The sequence below is a fragment of the Blennius ocellaris genome (genome assembly GCF_963422515.1).
Source record: "Blennius ocellaris genome assembly, chromosome: 3".
NCBI classification, from domain to species: Eukaryota; Metazoa; Chordata; class Actinopteri; order Blenniiformes; family Blenniidae; genus Blennius; species Blennius ocellaris.
The window spans coordinates 4,849,356-4,863,168 of NC_137652.1; the positions used below are offsets into that span (position 1 = coordinate 4,849,356).

The following is a 13,813-nucleotide window of genomic DNA, read 5'->3' on the forward strand; positions in this document are numbered from 1 at the left end:
TCTGATTTGTGTAATTACTGCAGATTATTTATATTTTTCCAATCCCAAAAGGGGACACATGACAAGATTTTGAGGGTTTTTAATGATGGTGCATTTCTTAACACAAAAATGCACATTGACAGAAAAACACACCTTATTGGGCAAGATGGAACAGTCGTCAGCACCGTGACCTCACAGCGAGACGGCCCAGGTTCAAACACTGGCATTTGTGTGAAGTTTTGCCTGTCCTCCCCTCGCTGGTTTCCACGCTGTGAATACGAGGCAGAATCGAGTCTAATTACAAATATGGGACAAAAATATAAGATTCAGTTGTACAGACATTTTGTATGGCAGGTGGTCAGTGTAAAAAAAAGGCACCTTGTGCAGCGTGTGGATCCACTGGTTGCTTTATTATAGCAGTGTGACATTAAAGAAAAGAAGAAAAAAAAACATAAGTATATGTTGTAAGTAATTGCATATTTGTTTAAATATTGGCAGACTTTTAAAAATCCCCCGAACGGGGCCCTTTCCGAATTGTCACTGGCACGTTTCCGGTAGGGGGCCCCCGGACAGACGGCAGATATCAGCGACACAACTTGAAACCCCTGGACACATGGCAATGACACGCCGGGAATTTTCCTCATGGGGCGCCCACTAGTACCCTGCATCAACACACCGCAAAAAATGAGGCGTACCTATCTCTCAGGGCACATGAAAAAAAGAAAAACAAGAAGAGGCTAAAAGAAAAAAATGCGATAGTGGTAAATGACAGTGTGTAAGCTATATGCGTTACATTATAGGTGATAGAATTGAGTGCTGGGGGTTTATGAGTGGCCTGCATTGCGCCTCCGGTCCTGCAGGGGGCGCGAAGCACATGAGACGGCGCGATAAGCCCGACGAGCGTCTGTTGTTGCGGTGTCCGGAAGAAGGGCGGCAGACATGGCGGACGCGTTTGCGCCTTCACTCTGCGTTTTGGAGACCACCTTCACAGTGTGATATCCCTCTGTGGGGAGTGATTTAGTGGAGGGGCCGCATGCGGACACGCTGCCTGCGGCAGCTCGGAGCCGAGGCCCCGTCTACCGTCTCGCTGGGGCCGCTCGGTGGGGACTTGACAGGCGGTTTGTTTTGGTGAGTTTTCGTCTCCTCCCTCCTTGTTGATGCCCCACTTCCCTGGCGATCTCCACACTCCTCGTTTACGCCCATCACTCCTTGTTAAATGCCCCGACTCCTCGTTAATTCCCTCTCATTCTGCTCTGGAACGTTTTTGTTGTTGTTGTTGCAGCCGGAGCTGTGACACCCTACCGGTGTTTCGGGTTAACTGGTTTCCCTGTTAACTGGTGACCGGCTTCCTCCAGCTGCAAGGTCTTCAATTGTTATTTTGTTGCTTCCACATGTAAACTAAATATGTTACTCGTGACCGGAAGCGTACGTAGGCAGTAGGTTAACATTAAAATAATAAAATGCCCATCAACTTTAAGACTAGGGAGCATGTAATGTTCTGCAGGATGAGCCATAGACGTCACTCACTGGATCACAACAGAGGTGTGACAAACACTAAACTAAAGTGTTTGTCACACCTGACTGTACTCCAAATTTTAAACCCTTTTTAAGTTTAAACCCCCTGATGCACGAATTCTTAAAATCTTTGATCTTTTCAGGACATGAAAAAAATCATTCCACTTCTTTCTTTTTCAACAAATATGAATATTTGTTTCATAAAACGACGACATGAGCATTCAACACAAAACATTGTGAACGTGCAGCTGAAAAAGTGATAACTTGTTTTATGATTCTGATTCAGATTTGATTGTAAATATACAATAACCTGTTTATTTTTGTGTTTGGGAAAACATTTAAGCAACATATAGGCGTACAATATTTAGGCCCGAAAAAGAAACCAATGAGCTTCATTCCTTCCTGCACCCAAATGGGTCAAACCATCTTGCCATGCACTTATACTGGCATGTTGCTTTCTGTGACAATGACTGACATTCTCCTCTCTGTGTCACTGAACACTTCTATGTTCATCACGCCGAGGCTGCATGAATCTGTGCTTCAGCATCAGTTTGGCCTCCACTACATAGAGATGAGTGTTTAATATGGACTAATTTCATAAACTTTACAGCACAGAAAAGAAAAAAACTGTGCAAAATAGGAATGTTATTTGAAGGTTCAGAGTTGCCAGCAAATATTGATTTGTCATTTTTGTGTTGCTTTGGATTGCTCATTTTATTCACAACTGAGTAGTGAGAGAATTTTGGTGCAGTCCAAGAGATTTTTTTATTTTTAACTTTCATAATGATTCGCAAAGAAAGGCAACTTTATATATGCAGCACATGTCAGTAACAAGGAAATTGAAAGTGTTTTACATCAGTACACAGACACTTGAGTTGAATACTCCTGCACTTTGAAAGAACATCTGATTTAATATATCTCTTGAAGAGTGTAAACAGAGCCTTCATAACAGTGTCATTGTTTTTTTCCTAGATGGACCCTTCACACAAAAAACATCAAGACCCAGGATAAAGGCAAGGGAGACGGACATGCTGTGTTAAATTGTAATTAAATTATTAAATGACAGAACAATCACAAGGTAAATTATTCTGGAAAGTCAGAAGTAAAGCCAACGATGAGTGAAGTGGCTGTAGATGTTGATCAGGAGGTGATGAAACAGGACCTCTGCTTGGAGCATCTTCCCGAGCCCGTGCTGACCATCCTCTCCCCGCCGCCACCTTTCTTGCCTGCCGCCGGCGTCCCGACCATGCCGTGGCCTCGATGGCTCAAGGCCTTCGAAAACTACATGAGAGCACTTGATGAAAAAGAACTGGTCGAGTCCAGCAAATGTAAACTCTTGCAAAACTGCCTCGGCCCAGAGGGGGGGCGTATCTTCACAACGCTGATCGAGGAGGAGACCACGTATGCCGCGGCCGTCGCTGTGCTGACGGTGTTCTTCAACTCGGATCACGCCGCTCAAACGCACCGCCTGAAGTTCCACCAACGGGCACAGATGCCCGAAGAGTCGGTGGAAGAGTTTGTCTGTGCGTTAGTTGAACTGCTGAGGCCGTGTTGCCATGGAAACCTCCAGGAAAAACTCATTGTTGATCAGCTGATCAGCAAAACGAACTACCCGCAGCTCCGAAAACGGTTGCTGCTGGAGGGGAGGGAGGCCCTGACGTTGAGCACGGCTTTGGACATCGGCAAAGAGGTGGAGGCTGATTTAAGTCAGTCCCGGCTGTTTGAGATTCACGAGATCAGTGTGGACATTGGGGAGGAGCTGGAGCCTCCCGTGAAAAGACGGCGGGGGAGGCCTCGGCGCGGGGAGGAGAAGCCCAAAACAAACGCACGCTTGACCAAAGCCCCAATAAGACGACTTCGACGCAGAGCTAACAACTACTATCGTGGTGATGTGGAACCTCGCAGTGGGGATGAGGAGCGCGAGGCTGGCGAGACTCGGCGTCCAGCTGAGGAGAATGCTGGAGCTTCATCGTCATCACTGACTGTGAAAGAGGACAATGAAGACGACGACGACGATGCCATTGTTGACAATGAAGACGACGACGACGACGACTTTTCCCCCACCTCAGCGAAACACGGAGGCCCCCGATGTCCAGTCTGCATGGACAGGCGCTTCAGAGACGCAAACAAGCTGGCCAGGCACATGAGGACACACACGAAGGAGAAGCCATACAGCTGTCCCATCTGCGCTCTGACCTTCAGCCAGTCCTACCACATGGCTCGGCACCTGAAGAAGCAGCACGAGACGAGGGAGCACGTCTGCACCGCCTGCGGGGAGAGCTTCGAGAGTTCGGCGGATCTGCAGACTCACAAGTTGACGCACAAGTCGCAGGTTCTGCTGTGTCCACACTGTCATAAGAAGTTCACCAACAGAGACGTGTTCTCCTGTCACGTTGCGCTGCACAGCAAGACCCAGCGCGGCCAGACACTGGAGCCCGACGTTCAGTTAAGTGAGAAAACTAATGTGAAAAGTGAAGAAAACTCAGATGCAGGTGAGGCGGCAAGCTCCGACACTAGTGACCTGGAGGGTAAAGAGGTGGAAGACGATGCCGCGTCGTCAAAGAACGACTCCGGAGATGAGCCCGTGGACGGAGGCAAAAAGAAAGGAAAGGGAGCCTCGAAGGCTCAGAAAGGTCATTTTTGTCCCATCTGTGTCGGCAGGCGCTTCAGAGGACCAAACAAACTGGCCAGACACATGAGGAAGCACACGAAGGAGAAACCCTTCAGCTGCCCGGTCTGCGCGCTGACCTTCAGCCAGTCGTACCACATGACCCGGCACGTCAGGAAGCAGCACGGCCTCGGCCAGTACATCTGCTCCAAGTGCGGGGAAGGCTTCGGCAGCTGGCTGGAGCTGAAGACCCACAGGAGGACTCATACCGTCGAAGGCCTCACGTGCCTGGCGTGTGACAAACAATTCAAGGAGAAGTCTGCCCTCGTAAGTCATCTGAAAGTCCACAAGAAGGTGGAGTCGAGCCCCCGGAGCCTCGTTTGTGGCGATTGCGGGAAGGTGTTCGGTCGAATGTACCACCTGAAAAGACACATAGTGACCCATCGCAAAGCGAGTAATGGCGAGTGTTACACGTGCCCCGATTGCCACAGGAACTTCGCCTTTCCCGAAGACCTCAACAAGCACCTGGAGATCCACGTCAAGGAAAACAAGGGAACGTGCTCGAAATGCAACGAAGACTTCGGCAACCTCCAGGAGCTGCAGGCGCACATGGAGGTTCACCAGAAGTCGTACAGCTGCAGCATCTGCGAGAGGAAGTTCAAGGTGGAGTACGCGCTGAAGAAGCACGAGCAGGGCCACCAGAACGAGCAGTATTACTGTTCGCTGTGCGACAAGCGCTTCCTCAAGCTGTCCCACTACAAGAGGCACGTGATGGTCCACGGCAGGCGGGAGTCCCGGTGTCCGCACTGCGACGGCGTCTTCCTGCAGCTGACCGCTCTGAAGTACCACCTGCGCACTCACACGGAAGAGAGGCCGCACCAGTGCAGCTGCTGCATAGAGACCTTCCAGTCGAAGGAGGAGCTCGAGCAGCACTGCCTCAGGCACAGGAAGTTCAAGAAGGAGAGGCCGTACTCCTGCACGCGCTGCGACAGCGCCTTCCCCGCCCTGGTGGAGCTGACGGCGCACATGGCCTCGCACGAGGGCGAGCAGCCGGTGACGTGCCCCGTCTGCGGCCGGACGTTCCTCAACAAGAACAAGCTGGAGAAGCACTTGACCATCCACACGGGCGAGAGGCCGCACCTCTGCGCCGTGTGCGGCAACGGCTTCCCGTCCGCCGCCAGCCTCAAGCTGCACGTCCACATCCACACCGGCGAGAAGCCCTTCCAGTGCCCGCAGTGCAGCAAGAGCTTCAGGTCCACCAGCGGCCTGCGCCTGCACAGCAGGCAGCACATGGAGGCGCCGCCCAGCTACGGGTGTCCCGAGTGCGGCCGGACTTACGGCCGCATGACGGAGCTGAAGATGCACCAGCGCTACCACACCGGGGACAAGCCGCACGTGTGCACCTGCTGCAGCAAGCGCTTCATCAGCAAAGACAAACTGAACGTCCACATGAGGATCCACACGGGGGAGAGGCCGTACTCCTGTCCACACTGCGGACAGACGTTCACTCAGACCGGCGACAGGAACAGACACGTCAGTAAACACCACCAGGTCACACCCGACCAAGAGAAGATCGGTTGATTGTTACACTGGTTTCACATGGTTTTTTTTTCTGAGATCACACTTATGAAGACCCGGGTTTACGTTCAGATTCACCAATCCCAGCAGGCACAAATGACGAGTGAAACGATTGGGTTTGTTTTCAGGCCAAAATAAGCGATTGACCTTTTTATAACGATGCACATGAAAACGTATTTCAGGTTTTACCGTTAGTACTGCGCTTGAAGACATGTTGACTTTACGTCCAAAGCCCTTGTAGGTCAGTTAAAAAAAACTGCGTATGATTAAAAAAAACAAAAACAATGAGCACTTGTCTGAATGAGGGACAATTAAACCGCAGCACAAATCGTATGTCTCGTGCAGCTGCAGCAACAAAGATTTGTAATTTTACAAATGCTGAGCAGAATATTAGAATTGAAAGGCAGTTTGATTGATTTTGGGGCCTGAAGCTCCACAATAGAATTATATTCTGTGTTACAAGGTGCGTTATACTGGAGCGGAGTGGATTTGATTCACAGGCCAAATCATGAAACCAGAAGCGCATTACTTGCAAAATAATGTCTCTTTGTCGAAATAACTTGTTGCCGTCTCCGGTTTCTTGTCCTCGCCGCCTGTTTCTTACTGCATGACTGCTTCGTCCCGCTGGCGTCTGTGCCCGGTGTGTCCCCGTGAAGCATTCTGGTGACAAACTGTCACACTTGTGAGCAGCTTCAGCCTCTTCGTGGTCGAGATTCCTGCAACAACGTGCTGTTACAAATGGACAGAAAAGAGCAGATTTCAGCTCTTTTCAATTTTATCCCACCTCCCTGTTGTCAAGACAGTTTCCTATCTGCTTTTTCATCATCCTTCTGTTGAGGCGTCTCTGTACGGAAGCATTTTTTTTGTAATGTTTAGAAAAGTGCCATGAAAAAATAAAACACGTATTCACTATACAAGTAGATGTGTCGGGAACATGTAGAATGAGGAGCCAATCAGCTGTCAGTGGCGGTAGATGTGCACCTGTTTATCAATTCATTGGTTAATCTGGAAGCATATCCAGAACACTGGCAAAACTATTTTATTTTTTGCATTTATTTTAAAAGAGGGTAATTTATTTGAAAATATATGTGAAAGAAAATATTTAAAGAAGCTTACAAAGTCCGTAGCGGGAGAAACATTGGCGGTGTGTTGGGCTCAAGGGAGAGATTAATATGTATATATATATATATATAAAAAAAAAAAAAAAAGGTGTGCTAAGAGAGTCACATGGAATGTGACTTAATTATAAGCAATGGACAAATTTGGAGCTGAATGCATCTTTTGTGGTTCGAATGAATATTTGAAACTGCAAGCGGAAGCAGTGCCAGTCCACCGAACGCCTCGAGACAAACTATTTATCCTCTGTCTCTGAGGATAAGGAGCTCATTGTTACACAATGGAACAGTCGCTGTATTTGACATGCAGTATGGTATGAGGTTCCATTAACTTTCTTTTGTAATCGTACAGGGTGTGGACGGGGTGTGTCGCCTCGGTTTAGAACTGTAGAAATGTTTTCCTCAGGCAGGAAAACGTTTGGGAAGTGATTCATGAATACAAGCCACGTGAGGGAGCAGAGGAGCAACTTCTATCAACATGAGTGGTGGAATACTGTATATACAGTACTGGTATTTATTGCCTTCACTCAACCATAGATATATATATATACACACACACAGAAATTTCTATCTGGAATTACTGCTGTGTGGAACGTCACTCTTATTAACCTCTGAAAAACATAAACAAAAACTGTGACGTTCTATGAGCGCGATGGAGCCTCCGGGCCGCCAGGTGGCAGCCCTCAGGTGGTACTTACGTGGCACTGCGCATGCGCATGCTTTCACAGGAACCACAACACAGCACCGTGAGCTTGAAGCTAACAATTAGCAGTCGTTTATTTCTATTTAACGTACAAATATTAGACGCCAGCTTCTTTCCCGTCTGCCTCCGGATTTACTGAAACGAAACGCGTCATGTCAACTAAGTAGAAAGAAGTGAATCATCGAGTGCTGGAAATTAATCCGCCGCTCATCAAGCTAACGTAACGAGACTGCTCCGTTCTTAGCTCGCTAGTTTAGGTCTTTAAAGTTGATTATCCGGTGTTTTCTTCCACCGTGTTGCTATTAACCTCATTATGTGTGGACTGCTGTTAGAAGGAATTTGGAGTGATAATGTGCTGGGGTTCGTGATAGCAGCGACGATGTGAAGTAAACGGTAAACAAACGCCACCGACGTCCATGTGTTGTCACAGTGACCGTCACAGATCTCTCGGAACTTATTTGGGATGAAATCATATTAAAATCCCCCTTCTGTGTCACTTAAACTATCCGGATGGCTGCATTTGGCTTTACCCCCGCTAGTGGCCAGGATGTTTTTAGCCTTGAATCCAGGCCATGTGGCTCTGAAACAGCCAGCACCCCCCTGAGTGGACCAGAGGCCAGGCTCTTCTACGAAAACCTGGTGAAAGATGGCGAGAAAGATCGCGATGTCAGACGGAGAAACCGAGTATCCAGCCGGAGAGCGAGGAGGAGAGACAGAACTGTGGAGGTGCAGCAGAGTCGGACTGACCCTGACCCCCGCAGAGGAGGACGGGCCGGTGGGAGTGAAGGCAGCTCCCAGAGGTCCTCCATGCTGCTGGGGCTCAGGCTGCTGCGCTGTGCCCAGGAGGGAGACATCCCAGGCCTGAAAGACCTCCTCGCTAAAGGGGTCGACATCAACTTCCAGGTATTATTTAAAAATAAATAAGTCAGTGCTTTTTAGTTCCAGAATGTCTCCTGTTTTGCTTGACGGGGTCACGTTTTCCCTGACAGGACAGTTTCTTCTGGACTGCAGTGATGTGTGCCAGCTGGTCGGGGCAGAGGCCTGCAGTGAGGCTGCTGCTGCAGCAAGGAGCCGCCTGGGTGGGAGTGGTTGATACACAAGGCAGAGATGCCAGAGACCTGGCTCAAGAAGGTATACCCCTCCAACTGATTGGCCGTCGTTATTATATCTGTTTGTTTGTTCACGGTTCCATTCTTTTCCTGCAGCGGGCCAGAGTGAAGTGTTGGAGGAGTTGTTGAACTATGGAAGAAGCTCACAAAGGAAGAAGCCGTCTGATAGCAGGTTAGTACAGTTTGGGTTGCTTTCTTTGTCAAAGTTCAATGACAGCCATTAGTACTCTGTTTAAACTCCTCAATCGGAGACAAAGAAATTGAAAGGCTTCCATCAGAGTTTGTGATGAACGCAGAACACCAGAGGAGGAACCGCGAGTGATGGCAAGCATCATGCAGACTGGCTGGCTGGTACATCTCTGACGGAGTGGAATTGATTACAGAGCGGTTCTTCAAATTAAAATACAGAGGCACTTTCTGTACTCCTGCAAATCGTGTCAACAAATCTTTATCAGCAACCGACTCACCTCACATCAGAAATGCAGCATCCTCTGTGTTCATACCATCATTACTATAATGTCACAGACAACCCTTTTTATAGTTTGTTTACACACAGTATGTATAAACTTTTTTTACCTTAACAAAGTTGGCCGGTTCTGTTTTCGTCTGCATTTATTTATGTTTTGGTTTGCATCAATCGATCAATCTTTATAAGTATATGTGTGTATGTTACCAACTTGAGTTTGCAAAAACTACTAACCCAAAATGCAGGAACTTTTCATGAATGATTTTTCACCTTCCAATGAACAAGTGATTAGATTTTGGGATGTTAACAGCAAACCGTTTCCGAATAAATCCAACTAAAACTGCCAAAGAAGTCCCTTTTATCTCCTTTCATCTCATCACACTCAATTTCTTCTGGGATTTTCTAGTGATAAAAGCACTAAATACATCTCCCAGAAAGCCTTGCTGCTTCTCTCTAACCTGGTCGCTGAGCCGTTTCAAGTCTCACACAGTGATGTTGCTACCTGACCAACTTAGTTAGCATCGATATGAGCTAACGGCTGTCATGCTCGCGATGTTAACTCGGTTCCGCAAATATATGTGGCGTTGGCAAAGGTATGTGGTTCTAGATTACCTGATTGTTCTGCCATTAAAGTTCCTCAAGAAAAGTGAAAAAGAAAGAAACTCAGAAGGAGCATGATCCCTTATCAAGAGGCAGATGTTACACCAACATGTGTTCACATTTCTCTTTTTAATTAAATGTGCTCTTGTTTTGACTCTTGTGGGAGAGACCTCATGGTGATCAAAAATCCACAATTGAGATCAGACTTTCACTTGACCAAGCACATTGATTACTTCAGGTCTGCTCAGTGAGATGAATTCCAGTTGGAGTCTTGGTCTTACTGTAGGGAGTTTGCATGTTGCTCCTTGCAAGTGTTGGTCTTCTGGTGATCCCATTTCCTCTCACAGGTCCAGAAAAACATGCACTTTGAGGCTAGTTGGTGGCGAAAATAGGCGCGTGTACATAGTTGTCTGTCTCTCAGTATTCATCCTCTGACAGGCTGGTCACATGTCCAGGGTGTATCCTGCTTTCACTCACAGCTGGGCTAAAGTGGCTCTGTGACCGCGAGGCAGTAAAAAGTGGTATTTTGTCCACTCCTTCTAATGGGAATCAAAACGGAGAATTTGTGTTTTTCGGGCAGTGAAACTCATGTTTTTCCTTCAATATTTCCCCTCTTTACGTCATTCTCAGCGCCCTCCAGCGTCAGCGGTGTGACGTCTGCCGTAGCGAGTACAGCGGCAGCCCGACGTCGCATCTCTCCTCCACCCTGCATCAGTTCAGCCTCCGCCGACCCCCGCCCAGCCCATACTACTGCCTCCCCCCCTCGAGCAACAGCTACAGGATGATGGTGCGTTCGGGCTGGACGCCCGGGGCGGGGCTGGGGCCCGAGGGAGAAGGGGCCAAACAGCCGGTGCCCACTGTCCTGAAGAGAGACCAGACAGGTCTGGGCTATGGACGGACGAAAAGAGCCAAAGTCACTCACTTCCAAGCCAGAGACTGTGACGCTGTGAAACAGCCTTCCAGGACAAAAGAGGATCGAGGACAGAGGAAGGAGGAGAGTCGAAGAAAAGAGCAGAGGGATAATAGCTGGGAAAGAGATTTCCGCAATTCCTTTTATCTATGACGCTGACTTACAGGGGCTTTTTTTCATATTTAACTGAAACTCACCAAATGCAAAAAACCACGTTAACTGATGAAACTCTGTTGGTGTTTGTAAATTACATGAACTCTACCTCAGAACTGATGAGTGAATGAGACGTGCCTCTTATACAACAACAACCAATGTCACAACCAAATGAAGATTCTGTGATAAGCCTCTGTATAGATAGACAGTGATTTCACTTTCCACCCACTAAATCTGTCCAAAAGGAACCAAGAATCGATTTGTCGAGTTATTGCTCTTATAAACACTATTTTTTTTTTAAACGACTCTTGAACTCAGTTCAGGAAATGATCAACGTTACAGTTTATAATTTCACAACGTTATTACTTTAATGAAGCACATTGTCTCATAAAATCCCAAGAACTCTTTATGCTGCATCGATCTTCTTTTCAGACAAACACATTATTGACATAGAAATTAGGCTGTTTTTCTTTTAATGACCCCAGTGTGTTCAGTGCAGGGACGTCACACCGGGTCGCCAAACGGTAAAATCTGAGCCACAGGGAGAGAAAAAAAACATTTACTTCACTTATTCAGTATCATACAATTCAAGCTGCAGCTCCTCAAATCACAGAACGGGACGAGTCCAGTGGTTTTCCTTCCTGCTTCCTGTGTGAGGTGACTGAAGGAGTAAACCTCAGTACTGGACCTGCAGAGGAAGATGCTGCTTTCCACAAAGATATCTGGAGAGTGAGGCAAGGAGATTTATTGTTTTATTAGTTGTTGTTTTTTGGGTGGGGGGGGGGTTCTTTTCACATGCATACATGGCAAAACAAGTATGGGATCAGTACAGCTTTTCATTTAATTAGAGACAAATGCTGAATAAGTCATTTTTCCATCACTAATGTTTGCTGCACATGCTCCCAGCCATCGTTCCAAGTCTCCGTGGGTCTGAAAAAGCCAGTTTGATTTTCTTTACACGTGCAGATTTTATTGATTGCTGCTCCGTGGACATGGAGGAGGCCCGACGACGGCGGTCGCTGTGTTTGGACACTTAAGTCTTAAATGAAAATAATTTTCCCAGATCTGCTCAAGTGTCTTGTTATGGGGGTTTTTTTTCCGACATGTAGAAGCCTAATTGTGACGACATCAGAGCAGGTAGAGCTTCAGGTCCTGGTCGACAGATAATGTCACACCACTGACTTTTTTTCTGTATTTGGTTGTTTTGCTATTGTGTAAACCCACCAGCGGTCTGCCCCTGTGTTCCATAACATTGTGGAAGTAAACGCTCCAGCTGCACTCTCTCCCTTCGTTGCTCTCCAGGTACCTTGTCACCTAATTTCACCTCCAGGTGACCAGGAGATCACGCGCCGGTGCTTATCTGTCCAGTCAAACAGGTAAGTGTTACGTCAGCCTCGAGTGTGTGTGAAGGTGAACTCACTATAGTCTGTCAACGTTTCCCACATGGAAAGAACCTATATGAACATATAGGTTTTGATATAGGTTTTTAAAATACGTGACATATATGAAATTGGCCGTTTTTCTATGTTATATGTGCATATATGTGTACACAGATACATGCATGCATGTACTTATATAGGTACATATATGCACGTATATATGTGTGCATATATGCACCTATATGTTCTTCTTGCATAATCGTTTTTTAGTTAGTTCTCAGTTATTGCCTTGATAATGTATGACAGTTGCCAAAGTGAGATATGGGATATATATATATATATATATATATGTATATATATATATATATATATATGTGTGTGTAGAAATAAAGAAGCAGTACAGGAGACCTATATGGCCTGTGTATTCACATATATGCACCCAAATGTTGCCTATATGTGGCATATATACGCATGTGTGCAGCATATATATTGTCATATATGTGCATATAAACTACTGATATGTTTCATATATGCGCATATATCCTCATATAGGTTCTTTCCATGTGGGTTTTTTTTTTTTTTATATAAAGGCTCAGGATTAAACGATTAATTCGCAAATCAGCAGCTTCACTATGAAAGATCACACTTTATACAATGTGGTTATAGTAAGAAACACCCCAGGGTGCCATGTGTTTGTTTCAATCCAATCCAATCCAATTTATTTATAAAGCACTATTAAAAACAACTCAGTTGACCAAAGTGCTGTACAACAACATAACAAAACAAAACAAAACAATTATAAATACAACAATACAGTGGCCGCACAAAATACACTTGGAACAATAAAAGTCAACTTCAACACTGGTTAAAAGCCAAAGAGAACATGCGAGTTTTAAGATGTGATTTAAAAACATGAATTGAGTCAGCCTGTCTAATGAACAGAGGAAGCTCATTCCACAGTTTTGGACCAACCACAGAAAACGCTCATATTTGCACATATTCACTGTGTGAGTCCACGAATGTCCAAACTCCGCATGTAATCAAACTGACGTCATCAGAACTACAATATATTATACATTTTTGGGGGTAATTTATTTGAATTATCACCTCTAATGATTAATGTGCACTTGATTTAACCTTTTAACTCCCAGTTTACTGAATAACACATTTAAGCTTCATTGTGAAAATGAATCACATTTATATTATGGGATGGTCGGACTCAGTGTCCAGGCCCGTTTTTCACTGAAATCCGTTGACAAGTTCATCTAACTTAGAATTGATTTGAAGCTCCAATGGGGGAAAAAAGTTTCGATTTTTGTTTAGTTCCGAAATGAACTGAAACGGTTTGCGTGCGTATTGCTCATGTTTGAGGTAATTCCATGTCACGTTGGAGAGGCAGAAGTGTGTGACGTGTACAGCAGTTTTGTTTGTGTTCTTTTATGCAACGTCTGGAGTTATGACCACAGTTAAACTCATTCAAAAATGAATTGCCCAATATAAGTGAATGAAAGATTTAAAAAAACAAAAAAAAACAATGATGCATCAACGTTTCAGATCACGCGGACATTTGAAAATCATTAAAAGTTGATTGTTTAGTGTCGTTTCTGTTATCACAGAATTCTAGCAGAAAAGCTGATAGGAAAAGGATAGGCATTAACTTTGGACTATAGGAAATATTCTGATGTATTGACATTTGAT

The 13,813-nt window shown here is 45.9% G+C and overlaps 2 protein-coding genes across 2 annotated transcripts; both read left to right on the forward strand.

The window, feature by feature from the left end:
• Positions 1-914: 914 nt before the first annotated feature.
• LOC308149138 (uncharacterized protein) lies at positions 915-6,560 on the forward strand. Its single transcript, XM_080520808.1, has 2 exons — positions 915-1,107; positions 2,467-6,560. The coding sequence occupies exon 2, from the start codon at positions 2,609-2,611 to the stop codon at positions 5,681-5,683; it is 3,075 nt and encodes a 1,024-aa protein (XP_080376934.1). The 5' UTR covers positions 915-1,107; positions 2,467-2,608; the 3' UTR covers positions 5,684-6,560.
• Positions 6,561-7,532: 972 nt separating this feature from the next.
• Positions 7,533-10,970, forward strand: gpank1 (G patch domain and ankyrin repeats 1). Its single transcript, XM_080520878.1, has 4 exons — positions 7,533-8,401; positions 8,488-8,629; positions 8,704-8,779; positions 10,304-10,970. Exons 1-4 carry the CDS (start codon positions 8,009-8,011, stop codon positions 10,734-10,736), a joined length of 1,044 nt encoding a protein of 347 aa, XP_080377004.1. The 5' UTR covers positions 7,533-8,008; the 3' UTR covers positions 10,737-10,970.
• The last annotated feature ends 2,843 nt before the right edge of the window (positions 10,971-13,813 follow it).